The sequence below is a fragment of the Bison bison genome, unplaced genomic scaffold, assembly GCF_000754665.1.
Source record: "Bison bison bison isolate TAMUID 2011002044 unplaced genomic scaffold, Bison_UMD1.0 scf7180017864320, whole genome shotgun sequence".
Classification (NCBI taxonomy): domain Eukaryota; kingdom Metazoa; phylum Chordata; class Mammalia; order Artiodactyla; family Bovidae; genus Bison; species Bison bison.
In genome coordinates this window covers 780,247-795,426 of record NW_011494892.1, presented here as the reverse complement: position 1 = coordinate 795,426, position 15,180 = coordinate 780,247, and the positions used below count along the sequence as shown (strand labels likewise).

Sequence of the window (15,180 nt, the reverse complement as noted above, 5' to 3'; positions counted from 1 at the left end):
TGATCTCCTTTAGAATGGACTGGTTGGATCTCCTTGCAGTCCAAGGGACTCTCAAGAGTCTTCTCCAACACCACAGTTCAAAAGCATCAATTCTTCAGCACTCAGCTTTCTTCACAGTCCAACTCTCACATCCATACATGACCACAGGAAAAACCATAGGATGGACCTTTGTTGGCAAAGTAATGTCTCTGCTTTTGAATATGCTATCTAGGTTGGTCATAACTTTCCTTCCAAGGAGTAAGCATCTTTTAATTTCATGGCTGCAGTCACCATCTGCAGTGATTTTGGAGCCCAGAAAAATAAAGTTTGACACTGTTTTCACTGTTCCCCCATCTATTTCCCAGGAAGTGATAGGACCAGATGCCATGATCTTCATTTTCTGAATGTTGAGCTTTAAGCCAACTTTTTCACTCTCCTCTTTCACTTCCACCAGGAGGCTTTTTAGTTCCTCTTCTGCCATAAGGGTGGTGTCATCTGCATATCTGAGGTTATTGATATTTCTCCTGGCAATCTCGATTTCAGCTTGTGCTTCTTCCAGCCCAGCGTTTCTCATGATGTACTCTGCATAAGAAGTTAAATAAGCAGGGTGACAATATACAGCCTTGACGTACTCCTTTTCCTATTTGGAACCAGTCTGTTGTTCCATGTCCAGTTCTAACTGTTGCTTCCTGACCTGCATATAGGTTTCTCAAGAGGCAGGTCAGGTGCTCTGGTATTCCCATCTCTTTCAGAATTTTCCACAGTTTATTGTGATCCACACAGTCAAAGGCTTTAGGAAAATGCAAATCTATGCCATAGTGTGATACCATTTTACACCTACTAGGATAGTTACAATCAGAGAAAATAGAAATAGCAAGTATCGGAGAGGAGGTAGCAAAATTGGAGCCCTTCTATTTTTCTAGTGAGAATGTAAACCAGTGAAATTGCTGTGGGAAATAGTTTTCCAGATTGTCAAAAAGCTAAACATATGACCCAGCAATTCTATTCGCAGGCATATACTCAAAAGGAAATTAAATTGGGGACTTCACAGCAGTCAAAATCTGGAACAACCCAAATGTCCACCAACAGTTAAACATATAAACAAAATATGGTATATACATAAAACAGAATATTATTTATCCATAAAAAGAATGAAGTTTTGATACATGCGATAGCATCAATGAACCACGAAAACATTATTCTAATTGAGATAAATCAGACACAAAAGAACAATTATGTTATGATTCCACTTATATGAAATATCTAGAATGGACAAATTCATAGAGACAAAAGGCAGATTAGAAGGTACCAAGAGTTGAGGGCTGAGGGGAAGATAATGAGGAATTACTGCTTAATGGTTACAAAGTTTCTATCTGGGGTGATGAAAAATTTTTAAAGTAAACTGTGGTAATGGTTAAATGATATTGTGAATGTGATTAGCACTGCTGAACTGTACTCTTAAAATAGATCAAATGACAAACTTTGTGATATATATTTTGTACCATAATAAAAGAAAGATTTCCTGATTGGGAAGTGCATTATCATTTTCCAAAGGAGGTGGGACCTCATTCTGCAGAAAGAAATCACTGAAGTTTTCTAAGCAAAGTAGCTGGAATGCCTGATTTTTCCATGTATGCAACTTTGCCTGACAAAGTTGCTCTAAATTCTCTAGAGCACCTACCTATCAAACTGCCTGTACATAAATACATCTGATTGGCAATTATTGCCTTCACTGAGGAATCCAAGCAGCACTTTCTAATGCGTCCCCCCAGGCCACTGTCAGTAACATTACATTCTGTTCTCACTCAGAGATAGCTCCTCAATGATAGGTAGTCATAAAGGATGAAGTGGTATCTCTTTTATAGCATGCTGGAAGATAAGACTGCTAATGGGAACAACACAATTTCCAGCTTCACATTCTACTACAAATTCTAACAATGTACCATTGAGAGTCCTAAAAATTAAAAATTTGGTTGGGTAGAGATGGCTAAAGATAAAAAGTAACATTTACCTGGGCTATCTTTATCCTGTTGCTTTTCTATCAACCCCTTCCTTGGGCATTAATCTTTCATCAAGAGCTCTGCCATTCCTTAAAGCAGAATCTGTGCTAAGTGGTTCTGTACTTTCTCCCTCAAATTTCCTATAGGGTCAAGCTTCAGTGCAAAACGAGGAGCTAAGTAGGTGACTTTATCCCTGTTCCTAAAGCCCTGGGCAACATGATTCAGAGTAGAGCAGAGTAGAGCAGAGCAAGACTTCTACCATTCACTAAGTAGCCTCCTTGGCACAGACATTCTGGTCACCTTGTAGCAACCCTGCTCATGAGGAAACCCTGAAGCTCCCAATAATTAACAGGTTTTCTTCAGGCCACATGGCTTGTTGGGGGCAAAATCAAAATTCAGCCAGTCTGTGAGAATGTCTTTCCCTTGCACCAAGGTAGACTCTTCTCATGTCCTCAGTTTTCTTTTCTTTTTTTTTTTTCCTTTCTAACCTATAACATTTATTGAGGTTTGCTTTTGTAACCAAAATTAGATGCTTTCACTACTTAAAATCACCAGTGAAACCTCTTCCCAAAAGGTGATCTGTCTCATGTGCTCAGAGATACAATTTTACTATGTCCTATCTGAAACCTTGTAGTCTTTTATTAAAAAAACATACTGTATCTGGTCCGGCTCTGAACATTTTTCAAGTGCCTTTGGTCATAAACAATACTGTTCTGATGAATCCACTACCTCAAGTTGGGATGAGATAACCTATAGTCTTAAGCCACTCAGGATGCATCTCTAGAGAATATCTCAACAGTTACATACCTCATGTTCATCCTTCAAACCAGAGAAACTCGTGAATGGACTGTGCATACTGTATAGAGTACAAACCACCCTGTCCGCCTCCTTTGGTGAGGTATCACTAAATTGTTTTGGCCATTGACTACCTAAAATAGACCACATAGATTTATCACATATAATTAAGGAATTTCAGTTGAAAATAAACACTATGAGTGTCCAGGGGGTAGTTTTAAATCTACCACTAAACCTGTCATTCACTCAAGCATTGAGCTTCCAGGGTACAAGCTTAAGGCTGCTCTTAGGGAGCTCCCAGTACGCAGGTGGTTAGGCAAGCAGGACAGGTAGCATGGGATGAGTTAGACTCGAAGGTGACAATGAGGAGAATCACCAAGGAGTTAAGTTCTACTAACACACACAGGGCCTGAGACCAAAAGGAGGGAGCATGTCATTACCTGTACATATAGTCTGCAAGGTGCCCACTCACGAGAAAAGTCCTATTCTGTCTAGTTTCCCTTTAAAATCCAGCAAAAGCAAGGCCATTTTACATCATCTTGTATTTTCCTGAGTTACTTAGCAATCAGCATAAACTGTTCATCCACATCACACTTAATCCAGCGAAGGTGCACTGTTTCTAAGACTTCTGCCTGCATGAGGTGATTCAGTCCTCTCAGCGTCCTTACAGAGAGCACTGAGGCACCCTGCAGGTGCCCATGGGCATCAAACAACTGCAAATAAATTTTTAAAATAATAATTAAAAAACCTAAGTACTAGAGCTATGCTTTGAGCCAGGGTAATCTGGCCTTAGTTCTGCTCTCTCCCTACTCGATCTAGGGATGTGGCCACAAACATTCAGCAGCAGCTTTGATGTCAAAACTCAGCATGAAGCTTGTGGCTCCATTTCAACATCTGGTAACTTCTGTGTGGCTTCCAATCAGGCTTAGGAAACACCACGATTACAGTGTCATATAGTGAAGCCGCTCAGTCGTGTCCGACTCTTTGCGACCCCATGGACTGTAGCCTATCAAGCTCCTCTGTCCATGGGGTTTTCCAGGCAATAGTCCTGGAGTGGATTACCATTTCCTTCTCCACAGTGTCAGTAGTTTTTAAATAATTCAGATTGAAAAAAATAAAGGTAATTTAAAAGTAAGTGATTCTATTTCTAGTCATTTTGCTGCAACTAAGCTTTCAATCAATACTGATGGGAAAATGTAAGTGGACAAGACCCTGCTGAGTTGCCCGCCCCTCTTCATGCTCCTCCATCCTCTCTTGCTCTCTTCCTCCACAGATTACATCAAAAGGTTGTCATACCCAGGTTTCCAGGTATGCTCTGCTAAGGGGAGGCCCAGCAGGAGATGGAATCCAGGCATGAGGATTCACAGCATTCATTATTTTGGACTATTCCCTACAGAGTCCTTTCACTGAAGATCACACAGCTCTTGTCAAGGTGGCTTTGTCATTACATCCTTCTAGTTCCTAGAAAGATGCTCTCTCTCACACACACACAGACACATATACACACAAACACTGGCCTGGGATACCACTGTACCCCTCATGGATTCCTCCATCTTGCCCAATAGTGAGTTCACTCAGAAGGAAATAGCAACCCACTCCAGTATTCTTGCCTGGGAAATTCCATGGATAGAGGAGCCTGCTGGGCTACGGTCCATGGGGTCACAAGAGACAGAAACAACTCAGTGACTAAACCACCACCACCAAGTTTCAGTATGCCATCTGAAGGATACAGTGAATATATTCATTAAATTATGTTATAAACATTTTAGTTGAACTATAACATGCATACATAAAAGTGCATCAATTTTAAATAAACCACATAGCTCAATTACAAAGGGAACTCAACAATGTAACCTCCTCCCAGCAGGGCAAGAAACAGGACACTATCAATATACCAAAAGTCCAGTTAGATCTCCTTCCATTCCTTATACTCTCCCTTCAATGCATCATTCCTAACACCCCAAGAAGTAGATTTGCCTGTTTCTGAGTCTTCATACATGGAATCACATGCTACATATGAGTTTCTATCAGACTTCTCTTTTGTTCAACATGTTTGTGAGATTCAGTCACATTGTTACAGTTTCAGTAATACATTTATTTTTATTCTGTGGAGTATTCCATTGTATGATTATTCCACAATTTCTTTATCAGGTCTAGAGTTGATAGATATGTGAATGACTTCCAGCTTGGGGATATTATTAATATAAATAATGCTGCTATGAACATTTTAATACATGTCTTTTGTTATACATACATACATATTTTTCTTGGGCATAAAACTAAAAACAAACTTTCTGGGCTTTACTAAACTTTAGTATTACAGATGGTGACAAATTGTTTTCAAAAGTCTATGGCAAAACCAATACAATATTGTAAAGTTTAAAAATAAAATAAAATAAAATAAACAGCAAAAAAAGTCTGTACAAATTTACAGTCTTATCAACAGCTTATGACACTTCCTGTGGCTCTACATTCTCTAATATTTGGTACTGTCAGACTTTGATTTTAGCCATTTAGATGTGGATATATCCATATCTTTTTGTGGTTTAGATTCACATTTTACTGATGACTAATAAGGTTAAGCACTTTTTCATATGCTTATTGGTAATCTCAGTTATTTTAATATTCTCTTTTGTGAAGAGTCTATTGATGATTTCTATCCATTCTCTTTCACTTAATTTATAGATTTTTTAATATTCAATTGTACTTTCCTTTTAAATTGATTGGCCATAATTTCTATGTGCCTCCTTGTTATCCTGGTCATAATTTTTGGATTAGGAAAGGAAATAAACCCAACCTGGGTCAAACAAACTCTTCACCAGGGAATTTGGGATTCAAAATAGACTTTTTGCTCCACGTGGTTGAAAATGAGATCCTATAATTTGGGAAACTAATGAGATCATCTCCATTCTGCCATGAGCAAAACAAAAAGACAAGAAAATTAAAAGAGAATAAAGTGTTTGGCTGACTGGAGCATGCCCTTTGTCTGAGTGATTTTCCAAACATTTCCTAAGTCTGCTTCCCTCTGCTCCCTTCCACCCTCTCCACCTCACCCCCACCTTGGAGCACACTGTTCCTTGGAGTCCCTTTCTATGTTTTACTTTATTTATTTGTCTTTCTTTTTGGCCACACCGCATGGCATGTGGGATCTTAGTTTCCCAATCAGAGATCAAATCTGCACCTCCTGTATTGGAAGTGAGGAGTCTTAACCACTGGACAGCTAGGAAGTCCCCAGTATCATTCTAATAATTCCCTTGGTAGCTAAAAAATACTTTAACAAAGACAATAAAATTTCTCTGAGTGACACTGACAACACCAGCAATTTTAAACAATATCAAGGAAATAGTTACAGGAATATCTCCAGAAATGAAATGGAATCAAACTTACTGTGAGAAAACCTAGGGGGATACTGTGAACTAATTATCAAAGAAGGAGAGCTAGAAAATTGTTAATCAAGATTATAAATTTTAAAGACAAAGGTAAAATTTTGAAGCCAGCTCACTGATTCTTATAGTTTTTATACTCAGTTATCCACAATTTTAGAATTTAGATTTTAGAATACTAAAGTTTGGGAAAGCGAATTTTTTACATTTTATGTCAACATACAACAAATTCTGATTTGAACTGAAATGAGGCTATTTGTGGTCATAATTTATCCCATTTGTAGAAAATATTCAAGATTCACTACAGAATTATTAACGCTTGAAGGACAGGGTGCCGGCCCTGAACCCCTCAGAGGTGTTATTAATATATACAATTCAGTGTGTGCTCATGGCTTTGTAAAATATAAACAAAAAGTCAGAATTTTGAAACATATCTGGTGCCCAAGAACTTCATGTGGAGACTATGAACCTGTCTCTGCATAACTGCTTGAGCAATCTGGAATTAATTTCAGTATGTCTTAACAGATAAAAATACTTGCACATTAGGGAACTATTTCTTTGCCAGGTGCATATGAATTGTGACCATGGGCTTTTCTTTCTTCATTATTGTTCACCTCTTGCATACCTTTGGGGTTCTCCTGTCACTCACTGGAAGTCTGTGGCAGTGGCCAGAGAGTAAATATGCTCTCATACCTAGCTGTACCCTGACCAAGTCTGCCCCTGAATCCATGTACCAACACCTGCTTCCCAGCAGGGGCTCCTCTGTTGCATGCCCTTCGTGCATTTATTAGCTACATGTACCTGTAAGTTGGTATTCCATAGGAAAGAACTTGGACTAATGGATGATGGGCACCAATGGGTAATGCTACAGCCCCATGGACAGTCCTGAGACACATCTCATATTTATTCTCAGATAATCCTATGGACCCATAATGTGGTCAGATAATGATTCAGCCTTGTTTTGACTCACTCCTTTCACTACTCTGCTTCTCTGTCCCTTACATCTCTTCCCTGGTATCATTTCCCCAATGAAGGATCCCCACAAGAGGCTTTTGCTCCCTAGAGAGCCGAGGATGACTCAACCACACATGAAATTCTCACAATAATGAAATTGGAATCTATAAGAAGTTTGTACATGCATCCTATTAACCTATATCTTATATCTACTAGTATATCAGGCATTAACACAAGGCACTGAGTAGAGAAAAGCTTAGATGGCATGGACCATACCCTTGAATCTAGCTGGGGTAGGGGATACCAGGCGACAGGGAAGTAAACAAAGATTATAATAACACATGAGTTCTAGATTTAAGACGTAGTCTACATCACCTCCTCTGACTGCTAATGAAGATATAGAGCTGCTGTAATTCCCATACACTACTGTGAAAGTGCAAAGTACTACAGTCACTCTGGAAAATGGTGCAGCAGTTGCTTTTAAGGCTAAACACACACTCACAATATGATCCAGCAGTCCTACTCTTAGGTAATTACCCAAAAGAAATAAAAACTTAAGTTTACACAAAACCATGTACATGTATGTTTGAAGTAGCTTTACTCACAATTACCAAAAACTAGAAACAACCCAAATGTCCTTCAACGGGCCAGTGGATAAACAAACTGGTATCTCCATACCATGGAAGACTACTGAGCAACAAAAAGAAAGAATTATTGATACCCACAATAACATGGATGAATATGAAAGAGAAAAGTCAGTCCCAAAGGTTGTCTGAGTTCGTGTGTATGACATTCTACAAAAGACAAAAATATAGTGATAGAGAACATATGATGAATCACCAGGATTAAGGCAAAGGGTGATACAAAAGAATAATACAAAGAAATTTTGGGGGGGGTGATAGAACTATTCTGTATTCTGATTATAGTGGCAGTTACATAAATATACATCTTTGTTAAATTTCATAGAATTTTGAATTTGACAAGAAAAATCAATTTTTCTCTATGATAATTTAAAAAATAAAATTAGTGAGAAAAAGAGAATGATAATCACTGTTGAGTTTAGGTTATGATGTTTAAATAAAGGAATGTGTTATAAGATGTCATGTTTTATTACATGACATGACACAGTGTTATATGACACCACATTGTATTATGTGATATCACACTGTGTTACATGGTACACCTTATGTGATACCATCTTGTCATGTGGCATCACACTGTGTTATATTATGTCACATGTTACATGATATACACTGTGAAATGTGATAGCACATCATGTTACATGGCATTACATTGTATTATGCTTCAACTTACCCAGCATGTCATGTTCAATACAGCACTTCACCAAGGACAAATGATCTGTCCACTGAAGCCCTGGGAAGATCCTATATTAATTTTGCCTCTGTTCCCATCAAGAGAGTTACTGAAGCTCTAAGAAAACTGTATTCCATTTTAAATATTTGCTAATCAAACTTTTCTCCAGGTCAACCTCTTTCCTATTTCAGCGAACATGCAAATATACAGATTATGTATTCTAGAATCCCCAGATAAAATAATTTATCCACAATCCAAAAACACAAGATTTAAAAGCAGAAACAAAATAAACCCTTCAACCTCATAGATATGGTAAAAGATGTGACTAAGTTTTTAAAGTATTGTTATTTATACCACTGTCAAATGTTAACAAAATTGCATGCAAATTTCAATATATTTTTTCAGTCTTTAAAATACATGATATGTTCTTTTAAAATGGGATCTCAAACAAAATTAGAAACAAAACAATGCCCTACTGTATTGCCCAGGGAATGATATTCAATATCCTGTGAAAAACCATAATGGAAAATAATATGAAAAAAACTATATATATATATATATATATGTAAAATTGAGTCACTTTGCTCTACAGCAGTAACATAACATTGTAATTCAACTATACTTTAATTAAAAATTGTAAGAAAACAATTGAAGGTATGACAGTAAAGTTTAAATAGAGTTTTACAACCTGTTTAAATTTGAAAGCTTCTGTAGCCGAGACAATAACTTTCCTTCAAGCCTAGTAAATTTTGCAAACATGAAGAAAAAAGGAAAAGAAACAAAATAATCTGTGAACACCTAAAGAATTAGCTAATGGAATCCTGCCCACAAACTACCAGTTTTGTAGTATTTGTCTAATCTTTAGAGATTTAGAGAGTCTTAGTGGTAGCCAAGAACCAAAGGAGCAATGCTGTGGTTTGAATAACTAAGTCTTCCCATGATATTCATCTATTTTACACAGTTAAGAGTTCTTGCTTTCTACAGAAGTTATATTCTTCAAATGTTGTAGTAAATTAAATTTTATAAAAACATTTTAGAAGAGCTAATTTTTGAAGGAAAGCCATAGGTAAAAATTTTATTTGAGGTGAGTTTTGGAAATGGTTTTATTTTGTTTTAAATAAAGATACAATAAGCAATAGAGATAACTATTAAATCAATTAGAAAGATCTAAGAAGCATGAAAAACGTTGATGAACAGTGGAAGAATGTCAGGGTAAACAAGATATCTGGTGAGTTCATTCTGCAAGATGGCCATGTGTCAGGTGGAGATGGGCCATGCAACCTAGACCTTAAGAAAGTACAAAGTAAGAGCCATAGGATTGTGAAAGCAAGAGAAGAGAAACTCACAGGAGCAGGTGGGAGATCAGAGTTCTGATGCACAGGGAAAATGGATGAACCTGCGAGTAAGAAGAAGGACCAGTGTAGACTTCTTATAATTCTCTGGCCCTTTCACTAACAGTCTCTAATCTAATCATCAGATTGGGTTGTACAATCTGCAGGACTGTGGCCTTGCTGAAATAACCTCTTATCTTTTCTGGAGGTGCTTCTGAGGTAACAATTTGAAGATCAGATCCAATTAAGTATGATAGAGATGATGCTATCTACCTTGCTCTCTATCCCTTCTAATGTTCAACCTAGAGGAGCTGAGGACCCATGGCACTAAGATGTCTCTCTCTACTTTCCTCCTCCTCTTCCTCTCCTCCAGAAAACTGTCCCTCTCAGCCCTCACCAATGTCTGGAAACAAGCTTTGAAACCTTCCAGATTGTGATATCACTTGAAAAGCCCATCAACAAAAGCTAAGCAAAAAAATTAGACTCACCAAGATCAAGATGAACACCAGGGACAAATGAATTGAGAAAAAACATGAAGATAACAAATACCAACACTGTCAGGCATTTGGCGAGCAGAATCTTATCTGATATCCTGTGCTGTAAGAGAGGAAAACACAACTCATGTACTCAATGCAACCTAATTTCTGCAATGTGTCCACAACCCTACATGATTCGAATCACTACAAATTTCTCCTTATGATGAAATATAAAACATCTTGAACTTGAAAGATTATAAATTCATGGGTACAGATTCAAGACTGCCACATTACAGAATCTTGAAGTCAAAATCTATGAACAATTAACACAATAAATTTAAAATATAGTAAAACCCTTTTATATGACACATGACTAAATAGATTTTTCAACATGACACAGAGATGCTAAGCTGTTCCCAGCCCCACTGCCAGCATTAGATGAGATAAAGCCACTGGGGAGCCAACACATAACCTGCAAAGACTTGGCCCTTCAAGAGTTCACCTTTCTGTTTATTATGCAAAGCCCCACTACTGATGAATGCACTTAGCAGTCCCCTAGTCACCAAATGACACATATGGATCCTGCTCCCAGCATTCAGTGGGTAAGGGGAAGTGCACTGTAGCACCTTCATTAGGTTTGGAATTGAAGACCTCCTTCCAGTGAGCCTGAGCCAGAGGGCAAGACAGGGCAAGGTTCCCAAAGCGCTCTGTGTTCTGAGGGCCATGGCTGTGTAGAACTGGGGCAGGGAGTAAGGTCCCAACAAGCAGACACAGATGCTTGTACACAAGACACATCTAACCAGGTCCCAATGTGAATCACACTTCACTGTGTGAACCAACAACTGCACTGTGTATTTTCTTCAGTGTGGTCCCAGCAGCACCTCTGTTTGTTGGTCTATGCCTAGGATATCCAAGTCTAGATGTAAATATAAATAAGGTTATCAATACAGATCTTGGTATAGGTAGATACAGACAGAGCTATGCATAAGATATGGGCACAGATAAAGATACAGAGATATACATAGACACAGAAATGAGTATAACAAGGGTATAGACATGGACAAGGACAGACACAGACTTGAGTGTAAGTATGGGTATAGATAGAGACAGAGAGAGATTTCCTCTCTTGATTTCCTGTGGTCACACAGTTAAAGCTGCTGCCACAAAAATCATAAGCATATCCCTCTGTGTCACAGTGGCTTTGGCAGCAGATCCTGGCCCCCTGGTCATGGGCTTAGGGGTTGCCTTGGGAGCCACTATCTTCCTTCCCCACCTACTGCCAAGATTTGCAGTTTGGCTGGCCCCCACTCATCTTTCCATTCACCCTCCAAGGAAGCCAATCTTGCTAAATCAGTCTGTGATGCAGAATCAGGAGGAAAGGAGCCTGGCATCTCACTGGGCCAAGCTAACCATAGAAACTGGGTATTACCATGCCAACTCCAATGCCAGAAATAAGGGATCAGGGAAGTCAGTGTCATTCAGCTGGTATAAGATAATCAAAAGTTTTTGCTTTGTTATTTTTGGATATCAATCAAATTTTACCATTTGATTATCTGGGGTCATCAGAATGAAAAGTTTGAGAAACAATGAGGGTAGCTCTCCAGTCCTTGTTCACCAGGTATGCACAGAGGTAGTCTCATCCCTAACTTGTGGCCAGAACCACACAGGGTCTGTTTAAACCTGAGGCAAGAAAAGTGTCACAGCCACACCTGCCTTCCCTAATCCTGACCATCTGAGTAGGACAAATGATGGGAGGAGAGACTCAAGGAACATGTTAGCCACAGGTCCCAACGTTTAAATTTTGTTTAGCAAAGGATCAAATGCTCCTATCATAACTAGGGGGTGGATATTTTACCTCTCCCTAGGAAACAAGCCACCTGGATTTGAAATTTCATGAAGATATTACAAATTACTTCCATCAGATCTTGGGCAGAGCTCTCTTAGGGCACTGTGTGTCCTCAGGTGGGTTGAGAAATTCCACCAAGGCAGGAAAATGACAAAAGAACTCAAAATAACATTTGCTTCCCCAAGTCAGAGCTGTACGACAGAAGACATACACTCCATTTCTACCCCCAGAGGTGTTCTGTCTCAAGCACCACACCTCTCTTGTCTTGGCTTCCACCTCTTAACCTGCACAGTGGGAACCACAGACTTGCTTTTCAAGGTCAGGTGGAGCCAAGATCCAGTCAACCTTCCCTACATCCACATTAACCACAGAAAGTGTTGCCCTATCTTAAAGAAAATACAAGAAGTTTAACTTTTCAATTCCTGGACAAAATGAGCTTACCATGTCTGGAAAATTATCTTTCCCATTAATTCAAAGAAATAGCTGTCTTATGTACTATTACAGGAATAAAAGAGAGGTGACTTTCAGTTGCAACTTCACATGAAGCAAAGAAAAGGAATTTACTCTGTTCTTCAAGAAATCCCTAAGAAAAGAAACCATAATACCTTTCTCTGTAGCTCCTGGATATTGGTCTCCCAATTTTTATCTTCCTGTGAGATCTGTCTAAAAGAGAAAAGTGCAGACATCATTTTCCTGCTGTCATTGAGCAGTGAGGCTGGCAGGATGGCAGTCAGCAGTAGCACACAGAATGATCCCCTGGCCTGGACGCTGTCCACTGCATGACACCAGGTGCAGCCATAGAATGGGGCAGCTCTTGTCATATAGGGCACCCAGTAGGGCTGGGTTCATGGACTAGGAAAGATGCTCACTCAAAACATTCCCAAGAAAAGTAACACATGCAATGACCAGACTGTTCAATGAGGTATGTATGAGTACAGCACAGGAAACATCAGAATACTGGCCTAAATGTAAATAGGCAGGTTTCCGTAATGGCTCAGATGGAAAAGAATCCACCTGTAATGCAGGACACCTGGGTTTGATCCCTGGGTCGGGACAATCCCCTGGAGAAGGACATGGCAACACACTTCAGTGTTCTTGCTTGGAGAATCCCCATGGACAGAGGAGCCTAGCAGGTACAGTCCATAGGGTCACACAGAGTTGGACACAACTGAAGTGACAGGGAATGAGACAGTAAGTCATCTCTTTTTACTTCTGAATTTTCTGAATTTTTTTCAAAATGAGGCTGTGTTATAATTTAATTAAAGGAGAAAACAGTAAAAGAAGTGCCACTTGCTTTAGTGGTGATTTCTATCAATTGGAAATATACCTTGAAGCACTTATGTCTGTTGCCCTCCCCTCTAGTCATGGTACCCACCTTATCTCCATTTCTATTTCAGTCACTTCTATTTGTTCCCACTTGCCTTTCTTTTTTAACCTTTCCTATCAACTTATTTTTCTGCTTTATTTCCTCCCTCATCAATTAGGAAAAAGATTTGTGGGGGCGAATTTAGTCTTCATGAGCTCTCACATGTCATAATATTAATGGAGGTTGGCCACGCAGCCAGTACAGACCCTAGAGGAAATCACAGCTGACCCAAGTGAATGGCTCTAAGGAAATTTTAAAAATAAAATGTAGAAATAAGACCTGTAGAGCTAGTACATGACTTAGATCACCCTCGTTACTATTTGCTTCTCAGTGACTGTGAGGCCTTAGAAAGGCCACTGCAGTCTCTCCGCCTCAGTTTCCCTTTCTGTGATCAAAATAGGATGAGTTGATGGAAACTTGATGAATCTCTGAATCCACGTGTCTCTTCCCATTTTAACCCTGAGATACACTGACTATGTTTAATGCCCATGTCAGAAGGAGCGTGAAGAAATTGAAGGTCAGGAGATTTAATACATTCAGAAAAACTTACTGCTGCATCTTTAATTTACAAAGGTTTTCCTTTTAAGATCTATGCCTGTTGCTGAAGTTGGTTACTCTGTCCCCAGTCGGCAACTCAGGACCTTCCTGTAAACTGGAGACACCAGGTCCTGCTTCTCCAGTGCCACGAGGTTCTGGGCTGAGATAGAACTAAGGATGCTGAGACAGAGCTTCTCCCTGGGCTTCATCTCTGGACAGAGTGAATCTCCACATACTCACCTGTGGAATTCTCACCCCAATACCCAGACTCAGCTGCAGCCACTCTAGATGACCCCCAGAGGTTGGTCTTGGCACTGTGCCCAGCTCCTGTCCTCAGACTCTTGCCTACTCTCTGGGAACACAGGGCTGGTCTCACCAAATTGCCACCTGTAAGATCATTCTCACTACCTTCACAAGGACTCAGTACCCCTTGCTGTGACAGACCGCATCTCCACCCAATACCTGATCCTGCTGCAGGACTGCTTCTACATTCCTGAGGGGGCGGGGGGGGGGGGGGGCAGGCTTTTGCACTTCTTGGCAGTACTTCCAGAGTAAAGACAGGCTGGAACTCAGCATGTCATCCAAGTGAGGAGGAAAGATTCAGCACCTCATTGTTACCCATTAGATCTCAGCTTTGATTAAAAATAAATTCAAGGGATTTCACTCGTGGTCCAGTAGTTAGGACTCCATGCTTCCAATTCAGGGGCAAAGGTTCGATCCCTGGCTGAGGAACTAAGATTCCATGTGACACTTGGCAAGGCCAAACAAACAAACTCCAAGAAATGAATTAAGACTTAGGTATTCTTTGAGCTCCCTGAAAATAAGCTACTGGGAGAACATTTCATTAGATTACTTTGTTAAATTGTTTTTTTTATTCTTGTTATGCAACGTGTTAGGTCTGAAATATGACAGGCATGTGAACTCAATCCCAGACATCACTCTTTTCTGGATGTATAACCCTGGGCAAGTTGCTCAAATTTTCTGACCCTCAGTTTTCTCATCCTTAAACTGGGACTAATATCAGCACACATTCCAGAGAGCTAAGTGAGGGTTCGGAGAAGGCAATGGCACCCCACTCCAGTACTCTTGCCTGGAAAATCCCATGGACGGAGGAGCCTGGTGGGCTACAGTCCATGGGGTCGAGAAGAGTTGGACACGACTGAGCGACTTCACTTTCACTTTTCACTTTCTTGCATTGG

The 15,180-nt window shown here is 39.7% G+C and overlaps 1 protein-coding gene across 1 annotated transcript in view; it reads right to left on the bottom strand.

Annotated features, from left to right (window-relative positions):
• OCA2 (oculocutaneous albinism II) overlaps positions 1–15,180 on the bottom strand; it is a 285,385-nt gene that overhangs the window by 130,902 nt on the left and 139,303 nt on the right. The window contains exons 17-18 of the mRNA XM_010852989.1: positions 12,684–12,741; positions 10,245–10,353 (exon numbers count right to left, since the gene is read on the bottom strand). Of these exons, the coding sequence (XP_010851291.1) occupies positions 10,245–10,353; positions 12,684–12,741 (167 nt within the window). The remainder of the gene's footprint in view (positions 1–10,244; positions 10,354–12,683; positions 12,742–15,180) is intronic.